Source organism: Hemitrygon akajei, chromosome 7, assembly GCF_048418815.1.
Source record: "Hemitrygon akajei chromosome 7, sHemAka1.3, whole genome shotgun sequence".
Classification (NCBI taxonomy): Eukaryota; Metazoa; Chordata; class Chondrichthyes; order Myliobatiformes; family Dasyatidae; genus Hemitrygon; species Hemitrygon akajei.
The window spans coordinates 53,120,074-53,142,104 of NC_133130.1; the positions used below are offsets into that span (position 1 = coordinate 53,120,074).

Genomic DNA, 22,031 nt, shown 5'->3' on the forward strand with positions numbered 1-22,031 from the left:
GAGGTGTGGGAATGCCCACAATGCTGTTAACGATTTTGACCAATGATGTTGAAGGAACAGCAATGTACAGTGGATTCCAGTTAATTGACTCATTGGTTTTTGGGGGCAGATACTTATTTGAGACAACTCTTAAAGAATAAAAACTAATCAAAAAGATAGCAAGGATTCCCTTTGTTTATTTGTGACGCTGTGCCACTTATTTGGGACAGAAGACAGTTACTGAACAATCAGCTGAACAATTACTAACTAGTGTCAGTCACATGCACCTGTGTGACTGTTAGACACTACACTGTGGTTAAAGCGAACAGTTTTTAAATAGTGTTAGTTGTGTGTGTTTCTGTTCAAAAAGCAGTGATTTTTGTCACTGATGGTTGGTGAGAAATAAGCAGTAAGGCAATTCAGAAATGTTGTTATATTGTTTTATTCTGCCCCTTGAACTGAGCCGTTCTGCAACTCCTGATTTAACCCTAGCCTAATCACGGGACAATTTACAATGATCAATTAACCAACCAAACGGTAGGCCTTTGGACTCCGTGAGTCCCAAAGCACCCAGAAGAAACCCAGGGTGAATATACAACCTCCTTACACAAAGTGATGGGAATTGAATCCAGGTCACCAGTCCTGTAAAGCATCGTGCTAATCACACCACGCTAATTGCTCACTGTAGTTTCAACAAGTGAGGCTTAAATATGCCACAAATGGCCGGGAGTGAAAATAAAACCTATTTCACTACTCCAGTAAGTTAGGAGCTATGAAGAATTTAAAGGTAACAACATTCATCTTGAAAGTTACACCTGAAAATGAAGATTTAGAGGACGCAATTGTCGAAATCATTTTGCAAAGGCAGACCATTAGCTGGCTGCACTGATTTTGTTCATTTATAGTCAATGACTATTAGGAACTAATGCAGTTTCATTGTACTGTAGTAGTATTGGTAATGTGCTAGTTTGTTTGGTATTTCATTTAAAAACGTAATTTGTAACTGTTAGCATAACAGGCAGGCAGATATGAAACAGTACAATAAAATAAGAGCATTTGTAACTGTTGTTTTTAAATTGCTTTGTTGGAAAGTGTCTCATGGAAAAAAAACACATAACATTGCTGTGTAATTATACTGTGGAATACTTGCCTTTCAGATTTTCTCATGTGTAATTTCATTTCCAGTAGGGGCAATACCTAGAAACTGGGAGGATTTTACATCGTTGTACAAGAACAACCAAGGTACTAGTGAATCAAAAGGAACTTCAAATGGAAAACAAAAGGAAGCTTTTGATTTTTCAGTACTGTCATATAATATTCTGGCACAGGATTTATTGGAGGACAACAGTCACTTATATAGACATTGCAGTCAGCCGTTATTGCAGTGGGGATTCCGATTTCCTAACATCCTCAAGGAGCTGAAACAGTTGGATGCAGATGTAAGTAGTGCAATTAAATTACACATCTGCGCATCTTCCTAGTGGTTCAATTGTGAAAATGCATTTCATGGTATTACTGCACAGATCAGGAGATTGCTAAGACTGGTCCTAATCAAAGCATTGGGAAGCAGGGGAAAATCTTTTCCAGCTGGTCTAAGGAATATCAATCAATCATCTAGAGTTCTTGGTCATTGTTTGTTTACTTGCACTGAAAACATATTTGAAAGAGAGCCAAATCTAAACATCATCACTTTATGTTATGAATATATAGATCCACATTTATTTAAATGGTTAGTTCAGCAAGTTGTGAAGTTCTGTCTCATAGACGATGAGTTAAGGACAGAAGGGATAAAGTGAAAACTTGATAAGGTGCTTTTAAATGGCTGGTGCATAAGATAAGAGGTCACAACATTGGGAGACTGTGTTAACATGAATTGAAGTCTAGTTATCAAATAGAAGACAGAGTTGAAATGGACAGATCTCTTTTAGATTAGCAGGATGTAACCGGTGGAATGACATAAGTATCAGCAATTAAATTATTTTATTTACTATCTGTATTAATAACTTGGGGAACAGGACACATTGAAAAGGTTTGCTAATGAAGATATTTGGATTCTGCACCAATGAATGAGGAAAATTTGATAAATAAACGTACAAATGTTTGAAGTCATGCTCTTCAGTAAGAGGAATCCAAGCAGACTGTTATCTAAGTGGAGAGAGATTGCAACTTGAAGAGACCTAGGAACTTGAAGCTCTCAACCCTCTCAACATCAACACCATTGATGTAGGTAGAGCCTTGTGCATCACTCCCTTTTCTGAAATTAAGGATCAGCTGTTTTGTTTCGTTGACATTGAGGAAATTGTTGTCATGACATCATGTGACTAAGCTCTCTATCTTCTTCCTGTACTCCAACTCAGCATTATTTGAGAAGCAGCCCACTACAGTGATGTCATCTGCAAATTTGTAGATGGAGGTAGAGCGGAATCTAGCCACAAAGTTATAGTGTAGAGTAGGGGGCTGAGGTTGCAATGTTGTGGAGCACCAGTGTTTGGAATAATCATGGTGGAGGTGTTGCTGAAGTATCCTTGATGATAATGGTTTGTTGGTCAGAATCTCAAGGATCCAACTGCAGAAGGAGGCATTGACTCCCAGGGTCCAGAGTTTGGTGATGAGTTTGAAGTCAGAACTGTAGTCAGTAAACAATAGTGTGCCATAGGTGCCTTTACTGTCCAGGTACTCCAGAAAAAAGTGTGGAGCATCTGTGTAGACCGGTTTTGGCAGTATGCATTGGGTCAAGGTTGTCTGGAAAGTTGGAGTTGATGCGTGCCATGATGCGTCCCAAGTACTTCACGATGCACGGTGCTAGGGCCACTGAGTGGTAGTCATTTAGGGCATGTTATCTTGTTTTTCTGGGGTATCAGGGTGATGGTGGGTTTCTTAGACCACAGCCTGAAGCATTGTGAGGTTATAAATGTTTGCAAACGCTCTTGTCAGTTGATGCAGACACTGCTGGTGACACCACCCAGGCCCAATGCTTTCTGTAGGTTCACATTACGCAGGTCTGACAGAAAAGAGAAATAAATTAAGGTTTCAGATCTTTCACACTAGAACTGATAAAATTTGAAACAAACTATGATTAAATACAATTAAAGGTGCTCTTTAATTTCGATAAAACTATTGCATGCCAATGTGAAAGATACATAGTATAGAATGTATAGAACACAGGAAAACTAACCAAGATGAAGATGTGATGAGACTAAGTGGTTTTGGTTTGAGATTTAAAAGAACTGTTGAAAGTTTTATTTTGGTCAATATAGTACATCCTATTTCTCTAGTTTTGCCTCATAATTGAAATATTTTATTCTCTCAGTACAGTTTTAGAATCTGCATTATGATTCTAATTTTTACGGTATCTTTCATATTTTTGTAATAGTTCTTCAGAATTGAGTATATTTAATGTATTTAACATTGCTTGATTAAATTCTATATGCTCTCTGAATTTGTATTATTATATATACAAAATACTTCAAGTACTTCCAGTACGTAGTATGCACTTGCACCAAGAGATGGCTCTGTTGCTCCATACAATTTTTTTTAACTTGTATTCACAATATATATTTGTGCTCTGTTTCCAAACCATTTGCCAGTGGACAATTTTGATCTGTTTACCCTAACTAAACCATTTGCTCGACATCTCTATGGAATCATATGAGTTCTACTTCTGCAACTACAGCCTGACCTGAGCTGTAACCTACCTTGTCATTCTATTAAATTGTTACCTTCTCCAGTACCCTACATCCTTCCTAAACTGAAATGTCCATAACTGTATGCAATCACCATTTCACTCACTTCTCTATCAGCACAGTAGCTTAGTGGGTGGCACAACGCTTTACAGTACAGGCGAACTGGGTCCAATTCCTGTCGCTGCATGTAAGGAGTTCAAAAACATAGTTTAGTAAGTTAATTAGTCATTGTCAATTGTCCTGTGATTAAGCTAGGATTAAATTTGGGGATTGCTGGATGGTGTGGCTCAAAGGGCTGGAAGGGCCTATTCCGTGCTGTTATCTCAATAAATTAAAAAAATAATAAATAAGCATTTACTTCTATCTTAAAAAAGATTCAAGCATTGTTTCCACCGCCTTTTGCAGAAGAGAGTTCCTAAAACAGGTTTCTCTCCAAAAGTGGGAAAGGAATTGTGTTGGTTCTAACATATATGATGGCATCTTGTGTTTTGTAAAGTCACCTATAGTTTAGGTTTATCCCAAGTGAGGAAGTATTCTCCCTACATCCACCCTTTCTGTTGTAAAATAACTCGCGTAGCTTCATGTGAACATCATCAGAGAAATAGTAACACCTGAAAAAAATAATGACATTAGAACAAAAGTATTCAAAATATTCCTCGAAAGAAATACGTCTTGGGTAGCATGATAAAAGGTGAAAATAACAAGAAGGAAGATTTCCGGGGCCTCTATTGAAGAATGGCCACAAGGTCTCTATTTGAAGAATAGAATTGTCATACGGTCATAGAGATGAGACAGTTGCAAAAATTTGTAAAAGATGAGAAATTTTAAAGAAATTATTTCATGGAAGGCATAGATTGTCTGAGGATCAATGCAAGATTATCTTTTTCATTTTCCTCCTTGACCATTTCTAAAATTTCTTCTTTCCTGCTACCCCACTCCCTTCCCCTGCTTCCTGTCAATTCAAAATATTTACTGCATTCCATTGTTGTCCCAAATGACTCGAGTATAATGTCAGAATGGCTGGCTGGAGAGGTGGCAGAAATGGGAAAGAAAATGGATATGACAGAAAACATAAGCAGCTTGTTGAAGAGAGAAGCATTCAGCCATCTGGAGAAAATGTGGTAATCGGCTGAATATAGAAGTGTTTAATCTCTTTGAAATAGTTTGATTTTTTTAATGTTAAGATATAAATGAATTGAAAATTCCATTATTACTTGCAAAGTATCCAGGACATCTTTCAGGAGCGGTGTCTCAGAAGGTAGCATCCATTATTAAGGACCTCCAGCACCCAGGGCATGTTCAAGACACACACTCAGCAATTCAGGAACAGCTTCTTCCCCAAAGCTATCTGATTCCGAAATGGACATCGAGGCTTTGGACACGACCTCACTTTTTTAAATATACAGTATTTCTGTTTTCGTACATTTTTAAGAATCTATTCAATATACATTGATTTACCTGTTTATGATTGTTTTATTTATTATTATAATTTTTTCTCTCTCTGCTAGATTATGTATTGCATTGAACTGCTGCTGCTAAGTTAACAAATTTCACATCACATGCCGGTGATAATAAATCTGATTCTGATTCTTGTGTTAAGGCACATAAAACATGTAAGAATTAAATATAATTAAAATTAATATAGACTTCTGTACAGAGGCAGCCAAAGGAGGATGACAGAACCAGAACTTGGTTCTTTTGATGTATGGTATAAGACTGTGGCAATTCTCTTTGGTTTTAGTCAGCACCCATTTACCATTTGTTCATGCACTTCCAATTTTCTGCCAGTTTCATGCTTATACGTAATCTTGACATTCTGCTGCATCCAGAATACAAGAATTAAATCTGATGATTTTTCTACATTGAACCTTGCTTCTAGGTGCTTATTCTCACTCTCCCTCACTATCAGATTCTCTTCCTCCTCTTCCTTCTTCAAGTCAAGTCAAGTCACTTTTATTGTCATTTCGACCATAACTGCTGGTACAGCGCATAGTAAAAATGAGATGTTTTTCTGGACCATGGTGTTACATGATACAGTACAAAAACTAGACTGAACTACATTAAAAAAAAACCAACACAGAAAAAAACTACACTAGACTACAGTCCTACCCAGGACTGCGTGAAGTGCACAAAAACAGTGCAGGCATTACAATAAATAATGAACAGGACAATAGGGCAAGGTGTCAGTCCAGGCTTCAGCTATTGAGGAGTCTGATAGCTTGGGGGAAGAAACTGTTACATAGTCTGGTTGTGAGAGCCCAAATGCTTCGGAGCCTTTTCCCAGATGGCAGGAGAGAGAAGAGATTGTATGAGGGGTGCATGGGGTCCTTCATAATTCTGTTTCCTTTGCAGATGCAGCGTGTAGTGTAAATGTCCATGATGGCGGGAAGAGAGACCCCAATGACCTTCTCAGCTGACCTCACTATCCGCTGCAGGGTCTTGCGATCCGAGTTGGTGCAATTTCCAAACCAGGCAGTGATGCAGCTGCTCAGGATGCTCTCAGTACAACCCCTGTAGAATGGGATGAGGATGGGGGGTGGGAGATGGACTTTCCTCAGCCTTCGCAGAAAGTAGAGACGCTGCTGGGCTTTCTTTGCTATGGAGCTGGTGTTGAGGGACCAGGTGAGATTCTCCGTCAGGTGAACACCAAGAAATTTGGTGCTCTTTACGATCTCTACCGAGGAGCCGTCGATGTTCAGCGGGGAGTGGTCGGTTTGTGCCCTCCTGAAGTCAACAACCATCTCTTTTGTTCACATTAAGAGACAGGTTGTTGGCTGTGCACCAGTCTGTCAGCCGCTGGACCTCCTCTCTGTAAACTGATTCGTCATTCTTGTTGATGAGACCCACCACGGTCATGTCATCGGCGAACTTGATGATATGGTTCGAGCTGTGTGTTGCAGCACAGTTGTGGGTCAGCAGAGTGAACAGCAGTGGACTGAGCACGCAGCCATGGGGAGCCCCCGTGCTCAGTGTGATGGTGTTGGAGATGCTGCTCCCGATCCGGACTGACTGAGGTCTCCCAGTCAGGAAGTCTAGGATCCAGTTGCAGAGGGAGGTGTTCAGATCCAATAGGCTTAGCTTTCCAATCAGTTTCTGAGGGATGATTGTGTTGAATGCTGAACTGAAGTCTATGAACGGCATCCAAATGTATAAAAACACAAAATGGTGGCAGAACTCAGCAGGCCAGAGGGTTTCGGCCAGAAACGTCGCACTACCTCCTCTCATGATACTGTCTGGCCTGCTGAGTTCTGCCTGCATTTTGTCTTTTTATTTATTTCCAGCATCTGCAGATTCACTCGTGTTGCATCCAAACGTATGTGCCTTTTTTGTCCAGGTGGGTTAGGGCCAGGTGGAGGGTGGTGGCGATGGCGTCATCTGTTGAGCCGTTGGGACGGTACGCAAACTGCAGGGGGTCCAGTGAGGGGGGCAGCAGGGTCTTGATATACCTCACAATGAGCCTCTCGAAACACTTCATGATGATGGATGTGAGTGCAACGGGACAGTAGTCATTTAGGCAGGACACCGAAGACTTCTTCGGCACGGGGACAATGGTGGCGGCCTTGAAGCACATTGGAATGTTGGCGCTGCTCAGGGAGATGTTGAAGATGTCAGTGAGAACATCTGCTAGCTGGTCTGCACATCCTCTGAGCACTCTACCAGAGATGTTGTCTGGTCCAGCAGCCTTCTGTGGATTGACCCTGCACAGGGTTCTTCTCACATCGGCCACGGAGAGACGCAGCACCTGATCATTTGTAGGAGGGGTGGACTTCCTCGCCACCACGTCATTTTCCGCCTCAAACTGGGCATAGAGGTTATTCAGCGCATCCGGGAGGGAAACATCACCTGCACAGTCAGGTGATGTTGTCCTGTAATTGGTGATGTCCTGGATGCCCTTCCACATGCGCCGCGTGTCGCTGCTGTCCTGGAAGTGGCTGTGAATTAGCTGGCATGTGCATGCTTTGCCCCTCTGATGGCTCGGGACAGTTTGGCCCTTGCTGTTGTTAAAGCTTCCTTGTCACCTGCTCTGAAGGCAGAGTCGCGGGACCTCAGCAGCGCACGCTCCTCCACGGTCATCCATAGCTTCTAGTTAGCGCATATAGTGATGGTCTTGGACAGAGTAACATCATCGATGCACTTGCTGATGTAGCTGGTCACTGATGCTGTGTACTTGAATTACAAAAAACATTTTGTCTTTGTTACGGATTCAGGCAACAATAAATATATGAGTTAGGCAGGGGTTTTTATAACAAATAACACGTTTATTAAACACTGAAAACAAACCCCCCCCCAAAAGTAAACAAATCACTAACGTAACCGGAAATCAGCTGCTGTGCGGCAGCCTAAACAGTTCTTAAAGCAATGAAGCTTAAACAGTTCTTAAAGCGATGTTGCAAAAACAGTTCTTCAAAGTAGTATTGCCAAAAGTTCAAAATGCTCACAGTCCATTTAAGGGAGAGACTTTTTAAGACGATTTAAATTCTCTTTCACGTCGTGTTGCTTTGGTTCCCAAATCGAACTTTTTCCCACAAAGAATTTACGTAACGAAACGGCTTAAAGGCACTGACCTTTCCTTTGCAACACTGTTCTCAATCCTTTCTGATATTTCACAGGGATTAACACGAGAACAGTCAACAAATTCCTTCCGAATAAGGATCAAACAAGGTTCGAACCTGTTTCACCGTCGAAATTGATTCTCCTCGATCTTTAACTCCCGAACTCCGATCTTCACTCTCCACTGATTCTCAACTAGCAGTATTGTAAAGAAACTGCTGGCAATGACCTTTTAAACTTTAGGCATTAGATAAAACTTCATCTTTCAACTAAACTGCGTCAACATTAAATCACGCAGTGGCATGAAGTCAACATGTCAAATCCAGCCACGAACTGGCCCTCCTCACACAGGGAGGGGTCCTCCTTTTATACCCTGTAAAAAAAAACTGTCACATGACCTCTACTGGCGGGAAAATGACGTCACTCCACCATCACAAGACCATTAGCTCAAGTCCAGTATAGCTTCAACACCTGTCACGTGACAAGTACACCACTGTCATGTGTCACGGGTACGTAACAGTCTTCATACTTTTATGTGCTGTTTGCTTTTCTTAAACATTCCTCTTAAAATGGTCTTTTTTTTTCTGCAGTATCCAAAGTGTGCCTTTGATACTGGTTGAGTACCCCTAATCCGAAATGCTTGGAGCCAAGAGTGTTTCGGATTTTGGATTTTTCCAGATTTTTGGAAAATATAATGAGAGCATGGGAATTGCCATAATATCTGACTGAATTTATGTGCTACCTGGAAACAGTCTTTGTCTTACTTAACAGTAAAAATAATTACATACCATTAGTACAATGAAAATAGAATGTGTGCAGAGTAACACAAGAACAGCAACATTGGGAGAGTATCTGAATCAGCTATTGAACAACAACAAACAATGGCAGGTTTTTAGTTCCCATCTACAATGTCATGTGTTGATTAAACACGACCATATTAGAATTCTTATCTTTTTCAAGTTTCATGTAAGGTATAAAAACTTCAGCATTGTGGACTTGTTCTGATACTATATTTTCATCAATGATGATCTTGGCAAACGCATAAGCAAATTTCTGTGCTTCATGATCAGCAGACAATTTTAAAAAAAATTAATGCCATGCCTTTTCTTAAATTTCTGCAACTAGCAGTCACAATTACCTTTAATTTTCAGTTTGTTGTGAAAGATCTTTGGTTCTTTCATGAAGAGTCACATGTTCTCTCCAATGCTGATGAATCCACTCTTTCAATACATGTTGATGTTTTCATTTTTCACTTTATGCAGTGTGTTTCTATTTTTTTTTATTAACTTCTGCTCATAGATGAGGTCACTTCCAGAACTGTCTGTGGTGCTCAGAGATCTGTGTATCACCTTGGGAACCTTGCTATTTGTGACATCATATCAGCACTCAAAAAATTTCAGAATCGGAGATTTTCGGATTTTTTTTTTGATTGCCAATGCATAATAATTGTCCTGTTTTGCATTAGTGCTGAGTATTGGAATATGTATGTTCTTTTAAGATAAGATACAAGAACAGAATTAGGCCACTTGGCCCATCTAGTCTGCTCTGCCATTACATCATGGCTGATCCAATTCCTGCTCAACCCCAATTTCCTGCCTTCTCCTTGTATCCCTTTGTGCCCTGAACAATCATGAATCTATCAATCTCTTCCTTAAATATACATAAAGTGTTGGCCTCCACAGCCACCTGTGGCAACAGATTCCACAAATTCACCACTCTCTGGCTAAAGAAATTCCTCCTCATCTCCACACTAAAAGGATGCCCCTCTATTCTGAGGCTGTGTCCTCTGGTCCTAGATTCTCCCACCATAGGAAACATCCTCTCCACATTCACTCTATCAATGCCTTTCAACATTCAATGGGTTTCAATTAGGTCAGCTCTCATTCTCCTGAATTCTGGTGAATACAGGCCCAGAGCCATCAAACACTCTTCAGTTGACAAGGCATTTAATCCCTAAATCATTTTCATGAACCTCCTTTGAACCCTCTCCAATGTCAGCACATCCTTAGATAAGGGACCCGAAACTGCTCACCATATTCCAAATGAGGCGTCACCAGTGCTTTATAAAGCCTCAACATTACATCTTTGCTTTTATATTTTAGTTATCTTGAATGAATGCTGTAATTGCAGTTGCCTTCCTCACTATCAAGTCAAGCTGCAAACTAACTTTTAGGAAATGCTGTACAAAGACACCCAAGTCTCTTTGCACCTCTGATTTTTGAATTTTCTCTCCATTTAGAAAATAGTCTATGTTTTTAATTCTTTTATAAAGTGCATGACCACACACTTCTCAATGCTATATTCCATCAGCCATTTTGCCCATATTCTTAATATATATGTCCTTCTGCAGCCTCTCTGCTTCCTTAACACTACCTGACCATCCACCTAGCTTCATATTGTTTACAAACTTGACTACAAAGCCATCAATTCTGTCATCCAAATCCTTGACAAATAACATAAGAAGAAGCGATCCCAACACAGACCCCTGTGGAACATGGCTCATCACTGGCAGCCAACTAGAAAAAGGCTTCCTTTATTCCCACTCTTTTCCTCCTGTCAATCAGCCATTGCTTTGTTCATGCTAATATCTTTCCTGTAATACCATGGGCATTTGACTTGTTAAGTAGTCTCATGTGCAGCACCTTGTCAAAGGCCTTCTTAAAATCCAAGTACACAATATCGACCAATTCTTTGTCTACCCTACTTGTTATTTCTTCAAAGAATTCCAACAGGTTTGTCAGACAAGATTTTCCCTTAACCAAACTATGCTGACAATGATCTATTTTCTCATGTGCTTCCAAGTACACTGAAACCAAATTCTTAACAATTGACATGAACAGCCACCCACCCACTAAGGGTAGACAAACTGGCTTATAATTTCCTTTTTTCTGTCTCTCTTCCTTCTTGAAGAGTGGAGTGACATTTGCAATTTTCCAGTCTTCTGGAACCTTTCCAGGATCAAATGACTCTGGAAAGATCGTTACTAATGCCTCCACAATCTCTTCAGCCGCATCTTTCAGAAGTCTGGGCTGCATACCATCTTCTCCAGGTGACTTATCTACCTACCGACCTTTCCGTTTCCCAAGAACCTTCTCCCTGGTAATGGCAAATTCACACACTTCTGACCTCTGACACTCTGGAACTTCCACCATACTGCTAGTGTCTTCCACAGTGAAGACTGATGCAAAATACTTATTCAGTTTGTTTGCCATTTCCTTGTCCTCCATTACTACCTCTTCATAATCATTTTCCAGTGTTCTGATATCCACTCTCGCCTCTCTTTTACCCTCTATATATCTGAAGAAACTTTTCATATCCTCTTTAATATTACTGGCTATCTTGCCTTCATATTCCATCTTTTCCTTCTTTATGACTTTTTAGATGCCTTCTGTATTTTTAAAAGCTTCCTAATTCTCCATCTTACCACTGTTTTTTGTTCTATTATATGCCCTCTCTTTGGCTTTTATCTTAGCTTTGACTTCCTTTGTCAGCATGGTTGCATGATCCTGCCTGTAAAATATCACTTCTGTTTGGAATGTATCTATCCTGCACCTTCCAAATTGCTCCCAGAAACTACAGCCATTGCTGCTCTGCCCTCATCCCTACTAGAGTCCCTTCCAATCAACTTTGGCCAGCTCCTCTTTCATGCCTGTGTAATTCCACTTACACCACTGTAATACTGATACATCTGACTTTAGATTCCCCCTCTCAAATTGCAGGGTGATGTATCATATTATGTTCACTGACTCCTAAGGTTTCCTTTTCCTTAAGCTCTCTAATCCATTCTGGTTCATTGCACAACATCCAATCCAGAATAACTGATCCCCTCGTGGGCTCAATCACAAGCTGCTCTAAACGCCACCTTGTAGGCATTCTAGAAGTTCCTCCTCTTGGAATCCAGCACCAACCTGATTTTCCCAATCAGTCTGCATATTGAAATCCTCCATGACTGCCGTAAAATTGCCCTTTTGACGTGCATTTTCTATCTCACGTTATTTGTTGCCGACATCTTTGCTACTGTTCAGAGGTCTGTATATTACTCCCAGCGGGGTTATTTTACCCTTATGGTTTCTTAGCTCTACCCACAACCATTTTACACCTTCTGATCCCATGTCACCTCTTTCTAGGGATTTGACTTCAATTTTTCAAACAGAGCCATATCACCTCCTCTCCCTACCTGCCTGTCGTTTTGATGCAATGTGTAATCTTGGATGTTAAGTTCCCAGCTATAATCTTCTTTCACAATTCAGAAATGCCCACAAGATCATACATGTCAATCTGTAACTGTGCTACAAGTTCATCTGCCTTCCTCTGTATATCGTGTATGTTCAAATAGTCCTATATTTATCACCCTTTTTAATTTTGGCTCCCTTTTACATTGCAGCCGATCCTGTTGACTTGAATTTTGCCCTATTATCAGCCTGTCCTTACTAGCAGTCTTACTACATTGCCTCTGTTAGTAAATCAACTGCCCCATCCTCAGCCATAGAACATTACAGGACAGAAACAGGCCTTTTGGCTCTTCTTGGCTGTGCCGAACCATCTTTCTGCCTAGTCCCACTGACCTGCACCTGGGCCATATCCCTCCAAACCCCTCTCATCCATGTACCTGTCCAAGTTTTTCTTAAATGTTAAAACTGAGCCCACATTCACCACTTCACCTGGCAGCTCATTCCACACTCCCACCACTCTCTGCGTAAAGAAGCCCCCCCCCCCACGTTCCCTTTAAACTTTTCCCCCTTCACCCTTAACCCATTACCTCTTTTTTTTCTCCCCTAGCCTCAGTGGAAAAAGCCTGCTTGCATTCACTCTATCTATACCCATCATAATTTTATATACTTCTATCAAATCACCCCTCATTCTCCTATGCTCCAGGGAATAAAGTCCTAACCCATTCAACCTTTCTCTGTAACTCAGTTTCTCAAGTCCCAGCAACATCCTTGTAAACCTTCTCTGCACTCTTTGAACCTTATTAATATCCTTCCTGTAATTAGGTGACCAAAACTGCACACAATACTCCAAATTCGGTCTTACCAATGTCTTATACAACCTCACCATTACATTCCAACTCTTACACTCAATACTTTGATTTATAAAGGCCAATGTACCAAAAGCTCTCTTTACGACCCTATCTATCGTAGATTCCGGACTACAGAGCGCACCTGATTAAAAGCCACTGGCTCTAATTTTAGAAATAAAATCAATTTTTTACTTGTACAGGCCGCACCAGATTTTCGGCCGCAGGTGTCCCACATTGTAATATGAGATATTTACACAGAAAGATATTACACGTGAGGATTTTTTAACTTTTAATTAAATCCATATGGTAACAAAAACAAATACATATTGCAAATGCTTTTTTTCAAACCGTGCCCGTAACGCGGCTACTTTTAAATATACGTTGCGTATACTTTTTTACTGAACAACATTCCAATATCTCCTAACGACTGGTAAAAAATATATATACTGCAGCCTACCAGGAAAAGTTATTGATCGCCTTTAACTTAAAAGCAGCGTTTTCGCTCCGCCGCTCCCCCCCCCTCCTTCCCGTTTATCGCAAACCGGTATCCCACAAGACGCGGCGAAACCGGGTGTGACGTCATAGCATCCCGCGATGTAGTACAGAAAACAAATATAGTTAAAACTCTTCTAACTTTAACTAGAAAATGAATTACTAAGCGAAAATATTATAAACTAAATAACTGCCATAAAGGCAGCACAATGCTTTTCTTCGAGTGTTTTCCATGTTGATGAGGGTGAGTACAAATGACTGATTTACAATAATTTAATTGTGAAAGTGCGCTTGATTTATCGTACAATTTCATTGGACCTCTGTGAACTACTCATCAATTTTATTGGTCTACTGTTACGAGGCAAAATGTTTCGGCGGCATGAAAAAAAATAATACATTAGCCGCTCCGTTTTAAAGGCCGCAAAGTTCAAAGCTGTTCAAAATGTGGGAAAAAAGTAGCGGCTTAAAATCCGGAATCTACGGTACTTGTGATGCCATTTTTAGGGGATCATGTAACTGTACTCCCAGATCGCTCTGCTCTACTGCACTCCTCAGTGTCCTACCATTTACCTTGTACGTTCTACCTTGGTTTGACCTTCCGAAGTGTAATACCTCACACTTGTCTGCATACATCTGCCATTTCTAAGCCCATTCCTCCAACTGGTCCAAATCCCTCTGCAAGCTTTGAAAACCTTCCTCACTGTCCACTACACCTCCAGTCTTTGTATCATCAGCAAATTTGCTGATCCGATTTGCCACATTATCATCCAGATCATTGATACAGATGACAAATAATAATGGACCCAGCACTGATCCCTGTGGCACACCACTAGTCACAGGCCTCCACTCAGAGTAGCAATCCTCCACTACCACTCTCTGGCTTCTTCCATTGAACCAATGTCTAATCCAATTTACTACCTCTCCATGTATACCTAGCGAATGAATCTTCCTAACTAACCTCCCATGTGGGACCTTGTCAAAGGCCTTACTGAAGTCCATGTATACAACATCTACTGCCTTCCCTTTATCCACTTCCTTGGTAACTTCCTCTAAAAACTCTAATAGATTGGTTAAACATGACCTACCACGCACAAAGCCACACTGACTATTTCTAATAAGTCCCTGTCTATCCAAGTACTTGCAGATCCTATCTTAGTACTCCTTCCAATAATTTACCTACTACCGATGTCAAACTTACTGGCCTATAATTTCCCGGCTTACTTTTTGAGCCTTTTTTAAACAACGGAACTACATGAGCTAACCTCCAATCCTCCGGCATCTGACCCATGAATATTGACATTTTAAATATTTCTGCCAGGGCCCCTGCAATTTCAACACTAGTCTCCTTCAAGGTCCGAGGGCATACCCTGTCAGGTCCTGGGGATTTATCTACTCTGATTTGCCTCAAGGCAGCAAGCATCTCCTCCTCTTTAATCTGTATAAGTTCCATGATCTCCCTACTTGTTTGCCTTGTTTCCATAGACTCCATTCCAGTTTCCTTAGTAAATACAGATGCAAAAAACCCATTTAATACCTCTCCCATTTCATTTGGTTCCATACATAGCTGACCACTCTGATCTTCAAGAGGACCAATTTTATCCCTTACTATCCTTTTGCTCTTAACATACCTGTAGAAGCTCTTAGGATTATCCTTCACTCTGCCTGCCAAAGTCTTCTTTTAGCCCTCCTGATTTCTTTCTTAAGTATTTTCTTACTCTTTTTATACTCCTCAAACATTTTATTTCCTCCCTGTTGCCTATGCATGTTATACATCTCTCTTTTCTTCTTTATCAGAGTTCCAATATCCCTCGAGAACCAAAGTTCCTTATTCTTATTTTGCCTTTAACCCTGACAGGAACATACAAACTCTGCACTCTCAAAATTTCTTCTTTGAAGGCCTCCCACTTACCAATCACATCCTTGCCAGAGAACAACCTGTCCCAATCTACGCTTTTTAGATCCTTTCTCATTTCTTCAAATTTGGCCTTTTTCCAGTTTAGAACTTCAACCCGAGGACCAGATCTATCTTTATCCATGATCAAGTTGAAACTAATGTCGTTATTATCACTGGAACCAAAGTGTTCCCCTACACACACACTTCCGTCACCTGCCCTAACTCATTTCCTAATAGGAGATCTAATATTGCATCCTCCCTAGTTGGTACGTCTGTATATTGATTTAGAAAACTTTCCTGAACACATTTTACAAACTCTAACCCATCTAGACCTTTAACAGTATGAGAGTCCCAATCAATGTGTGAAAAATTAATATCCCCTACAATCACATCTTTATGTCTCCTACAGTTGTCTGTTATCTCTCTGCAGATTTGCTCCTCCAATTCTCGCTGACTATTGGGTGGTCTATAATACAACCCTATTAATGTGGTCATACCTTTCCTGTTTTTCAGCTCCACCCATATGGCCTCAGTAGACAAGCCCTCTAATCTGTCCTGCCAAAGCACTGCTGTAATATTTTCCCTGACTAGCAAAGCCACCCCCCCCCCCCCCCACCCTTCATCCCTCTGCCTCTATCACGTCTGAAATATCGGAACCCTGGAACCCTATCACTCTGGTTCCCAACCCCCTGCCAATTTAATTTAAGCCCTCCCAAACAACTCTAGCAAACCTGTCCACAAGGATTTTGTCCCCCTCGGGTTCAGGTATTGCCTGTCCCTTTTGTTTTTTTTGTGCCTGCTAATTATATAGTTACTCAACAGAATGCAATGAAAGTTCTAAGTTTAATGCACAAGTTTTCTGCAACATTCATTGTATAGAGCTATAGTTTTTCAAAATATAATTGTGCATGAACTAAATCTGAAATCTTCCATCTCTTAAAGTATTGAGTGCCGTTTTATGGTCTTACCTTCAGATGGCAGTCTTATACCACTGTGACACTTATCAGGTCAGAAATGTTGAACTTGACCTTTTTATATCTTTCCCACTTATAAGTAGGCTGTAGATCTTTTGAAAAGGTAAAACAGTTACTGATTTGTACTAATCCTGTAGGGTGCTGATGACTAGATAAACTGTCTTGATTCTTATTTAATTGCAACATATTCTTCACATATATCACAACAAAACATTTAATTCATTAACACTTACAAATAAAATTACATTCATAGGGCACTGTTAATTCCTTTACAGAGTGCTAATATTTTATTCCAGGATGATTTGATCGTGTTCCATTAAATAGCATCCATTTTGGCAACTGGTCAGAATTATTCATTTGAGTAATGGAAAATATAGTACTCCTTGTTGCTTTTCTCTTCATTTGGAAACCTCTCAAAATGGTTTAGAATATGAACTCCAAGTCTAAGCAGTTTTGAGCATCTGATCCAAGGAAACCTGAAAGTCTATGGAATTTTGTTTGTGAAAAGTCTGTCAACCCTATATTCCATGAGCTAGCAAGTAAACAAGATCAAGCAAGCATTGGCACAAGAAAGAGAACAAACAAAATTTAAGCTCTTCATACTAAATGTGCCCCCAAGAGGGATTGTGGTCAAAACTGCCCCAGAAAAAATGCTTAAAAAGGCATCTGAGGTTTTGCCTTTGTTTTCTTTTGTTTATTTTATTGGTTATGGAAGAAAAGGCTGGAACAAAGAAAATATTTGTATAGATCCTTATGCCTGACTTAGAATACACTGCAAAAGGCATTAGCAAAGTTACTGTCACATATGTTCATGATTATTAAATAAAATTATTTTGGCACGGTAGAATTCTGTCATTTGCCAATAAGTGGACCAGAAAATCTGTAATTAAGTTAGACATTCCTTATGTTGAATAGCTGTAAATCTGCTGGATGAGCTTAATTGCTGATGGGGATTCTCTAAGACAAAAATTTCCAATAGAACTTTCAAAGTTTCTCAATTGGTTTCAATCTGCTGCTTCTGGAAAATGCTTAAGATGATATCTAAATTATAAAAACAATGTATGTTTAATCAAAACCATTTAATAATATTATGATTGGTCCTTTATATGTCCCATGCTAACCCCGTATCCCTTGATTTAGTTGGTATATGAAAAAAAACAATTGTTGTCTAGAATGTACTCAGCAGTTATGTCTGCAGAACACTTCTTCATAGACATTCAAAATATAAACTATTTGGGGTGAAACGATTTCTTCTCATTTCAGTTCTGAATGATCCACTCTTTAAGATTGTTCCTAGCTTTACATACCTCAGCCAGGGGGAATCCTCATCTATGCCTCAGCCTTTTTAATCCCAAAATAATTTTGTATTCTGTAGATTACTGTCTATAGAGTTTAGAAGAATGAGAGATTTATGCCTCCCTCCTTTTGGGACAAGCTGGTGATTTCTTCTTTGGTTACTGGTGTTTACTTCGTTCATTGCAAGTATAGGATATGCCTTTCCTTCTGAGAGGGAGATAATTCCTCATTTGGTCTATACTTGTTCACTCGTGTGAAAGCTGTTTTTCTGCAGCCTTTCATACAATTTTACAGAAATGGCAACAGTGCAAGTAAAACTACTGCAGCTGTTGGTATTTTTGCCCATGCTCCATATGGGACTGAGAGTGATGGTTTGTTCCAGAAAAATTGAATTGATGTTTGTGTAGTGTCTTTGAGACAATCTACTTTTGAGGCAGTGATTCTTTGGAGAGATTGAATAGTGTTCACAGCACTGAAACCAATCATCATTCAGCTCAACTAGTATGTTTATGGTTTACATCAACCTTCTCAAACCTCATTTCATTAATCTTAATCGTACTTCTTTATTCCTCATATGAACTCAAGCGCAATGGTAATAACTACTGCATCATTTCATACTCTAACCACTCTATGTTTAAAAAAAAGTTTCTCCAAAATTCTTTATTAGATGTATTAGCAACTTGACCATGAGTAGAAGCTGCTTCTTTATGTTGTTAATTAAAAGATCCTTTAAGTCTTTATGCATGCTTGTTTGCAAATTACAACATCTTGACTTCTTGTTGTGAAATTATCCTTTTTATTTTCCATTTGTTCTGCTGCCTCCAAATTCCCCTACAACTACAGATTAGAAACTTTTTGAATGTTATTTTACCTACTTTTCCGATACCACATCAAGCTGAAATTACAGGAAAAAAATTAGGTTTAAACCCCTATCAGAAGAGTTTAATAGCAATTATTTATGATCTGATTACGAAAATACGTCTAGGTACATGTGATAAAGTTAAGAATGCATGGTAAACAGAACTTAAGATATCTTTACCTATAGAGAAATGGGAGAAAATTCTCCAACTAGTTAACACTTCTTCAATGTGTGCTAGACGCACTTTGATACAATTTAAAGTGGTTCATAGGGCCCATATGTCTAAGGATAAGTTAACTTGTTTTTATTGTCATATAAATCCTGTCTGTGACAGATGTAATTCTGAGGTAGCTTCCTTGACACATATGTTCTGGTCTTGTTCTCTTTTGGAAAAATATTGGAAAGACATTTTTGGTGTTATTTCAGTAGTTTTGCATGTTGATTTACAATCTCATCCTATTACTGCAATTTTTGGATTATCAGTGATGGACTCTAGTCACTTATCCCCTTCAGCTTCAGATTTTAACCGATGAAACATGGCAGCCCAGCTTTCCTTTTTGTTTTGGGTTTGGTTTTTTTTTGTTTAGGGTAATGTACACCAACCTTTTTAAGCCCAAGATCTCCTACCTCAGCCTTAGTGAAAGGCCAAATCAACCCCAGATCGATTAGTTACACGTATGCACACCAGGGCAGAAAAGACCGGAAGTAAAACCCCGCGACCCGGAAGTACAAATAATGTATAAATACCAGGGGCACCCACCGTTTTTTTGCACCATGGACTGGTTTAATATTGACAATATTCTTGCGGACTGGCCGACCGGGGGGTGGGGGGGGAAGTGGGGAGTGGTGTTAAACACGACAGGAATACAGCGATACTCAAAGCAGGTTCCTTATGTCCAGTCTATTCGGCAACTTAGTTTTCGCAGCTCTCAGCACTTAGCTTCTGTCGCACTTGCACACGTTTTTTTCCGCTGAAAAAACTCAGCGGATTTGTCTTTAAGTAATACGGAAGCAGTCTTGAGGGCTTCATTGCCTCATTAGACTGCCTCCAGGCCGGAACTGCAGCCTCCCGCCTCCCCACCGCCAGACGCCTTGGCCAGGTGCGGCTGGTCATGGGTGGGGTGAGAGGATAAGGTCAGGGCCGGAGGTCCCCGTGCCGTGGCCACAGCGGTCGCAGTCCAGAGAGAGAGACCCATCGAGCGAGGAGGAGTGCGACAGGACGCGCGTGCCCCTCCCCCCCCCCCCCCCCCCCCCCCGTAGGATCTATCAGCCGACAAAAGTTTGTTTCAGTAGATCGCAGCGAGGTAGCTGCTCTGCTATTTACGAAACCCTGAGCCCGACTGAGGTCAAAAACAAATATTTTAGCACCGGGTTCCCCACAAACATTCGGTGTGCTAAACAGGTTTACAGGCAGCGCCCACCTGTCCGTGCTCCAGGCCAGTAGCAACGGCACTTCTCGCCAGCCGCACAAGAGTATCACTGCATTTAGGTGACTGATGACCTCGCGTGCATTCAAGTTCAACAGTGGCATGACAGGGACTGAGGAAATGTGCAACTGACTCATATTGTTTCCTCACAGCCCGGTGGTTGGGGACCACTGAAGTACACTGTAGTGCGTGGCAGGGGAGCTACACGCATGCGCAGGAAGAACGCAACTAAAACCCCGCAACTAAAACCTCTCAACAGTATTTGTGTATTTATTTTTCTTTTTTTTTGGGATCTACTGGGAAAGTCCCAAGGATCGACCAGTGAATCGCGATTGACGGGTTGGCGACCACCGGTTTAGGGGGACTTGTTTTTCTGTATAAAATTTTTCGTATCTTTTTCACGTTCAGTTATTAAGAGATTGGGAAGCTTAGATTACATGTGGTATTCGGAGTCTGTGTCTGTATACGTTAACCGTTATTAATGTAATCCCGATCTCTTTGTATTATTATCATTGTTATATTTATCAATTCGAAACTTAATAAAAAAAATTGGAGAAGAGCAAATCCCCAACAACATTAAATAAAGGTCACATAAGGAAGATTCATGAAATTGTGGAATGCTATTTTACACCCAATTAAATTTTTTTTTTCTGAGACTCAGCCAGCTAAAATTACATTTTAATGCCTGAACCCTTTGCTCAAAATGAGCAGGATCAAGTGTTATTTCTTTTCATCTTAATTGGGGTCTATCATATATCCTTTAAAAAGATTTTGGCAGCAAGTAGTCATAACATCCTGAATCAATCCTTAATTTTTTTCACTTATCTTACTTCAGTGATATCTTGCTGCCAAAATTGCTAGGAAAACAATTCTGGAAGTTGATGCAGGCTTTCAATAATTATCTCACGTAATTAGAGTCCTGCTGAAGAGTCTCGGCCCGAAACATCGACTGTTTTTCCATAGACGCTGCCTGGCCTGCTGAGCTCCTCCAGCATGTTGGGTGTGTTACGTGGATTTCCAGCATCTGCAGATTTTCTCTTGTTTGTAATTGGGTAATCCATCACGTTTGCTCTGCTTGTCAACCTTTACTTTCATCTGTTTCTGTGTCTTCAGACAGCAATTACCCAAAGCTCTAGTTGAGAGCCTCCTGTAATGCAAAGCCTCTTATTCAGATAATATTTACCCATTTAAGGGATTTTTAGGTGATTGGAAAGCTTATGAAGTGCTTATCCAAGCAAGTGGAGCGTATTTTATGCTTATTGACTTGTGCTGTTAATTATTCACACATTGCAGGATACCAAATAGAAACATAGAAAACTACAGCACAGTACAGGCCCTTCGACCCACAAAGCTGTGCCGTATGTGTTCTTACATTAGAAATTACCTAACGTTACCCATAGCCCTCTTTTTCTGAGCTCCATGTACCTGTCCAGGAGTCTCTTAAAAGACCCTATCATATTCGCCTCTACCACCGTCGCTGGCAGCCTATTCCATGCACACACCACTCTGCATTAAAAAAAACTTACCCCTGACATCTCCTTTGTACCTACTTCCAAGCACTTTAAAACTGTGCCCTCTTGTGCTAGCCATTTCAGCCCTGGGGAAAAGCCTCTGACTATCCACACAATCAATGCCTCTCATCATTTTATACACCTGTATCAGGTCACCTCTCATCCTCTGTCGCTCCAAGGAGAAAAGGCCAAGTTCACTCAACCTATTTTCATAGGGCATGCTCCCCAATCCAGGCAACATCCTTGTAAATCTCCTCTGCACCATTTCTATGGTTTCCACATTCTTCCTATGGTGAGACGACCAGAACTGAGCACAGCACTCCAAGCGGAGTTTGACCAAGGTCC

The 22,031-nt window shown here is 40.4% G+C and overlaps 1 protein-coding gene across 3 annotated transcripts in view; it reads left to right on the top strand.

Moving 5' to 3' along the window:
* The window catches only part of angel2 (angel homolog 2 (Drosophila)), a 65,105-nt gene that overhangs the window by 14,654 nt on the left and 28,420 nt on the right, over window positions 1-22,031 (top strand). For all 3 annotated transcript variants that reach the window (XM_073050864.1, XM_073050863.1, XM_073050865.1), the window contains one exon: window positions 1,165-1,418. In XM_073050864.1, coding sequence (XP_072906965.1) covers window positions 1,165-1,418 — 254 coding nt within the window. The remainder of the gene's footprint in view (window positions 1-1,164; window positions 1,419-22,031) is intronic.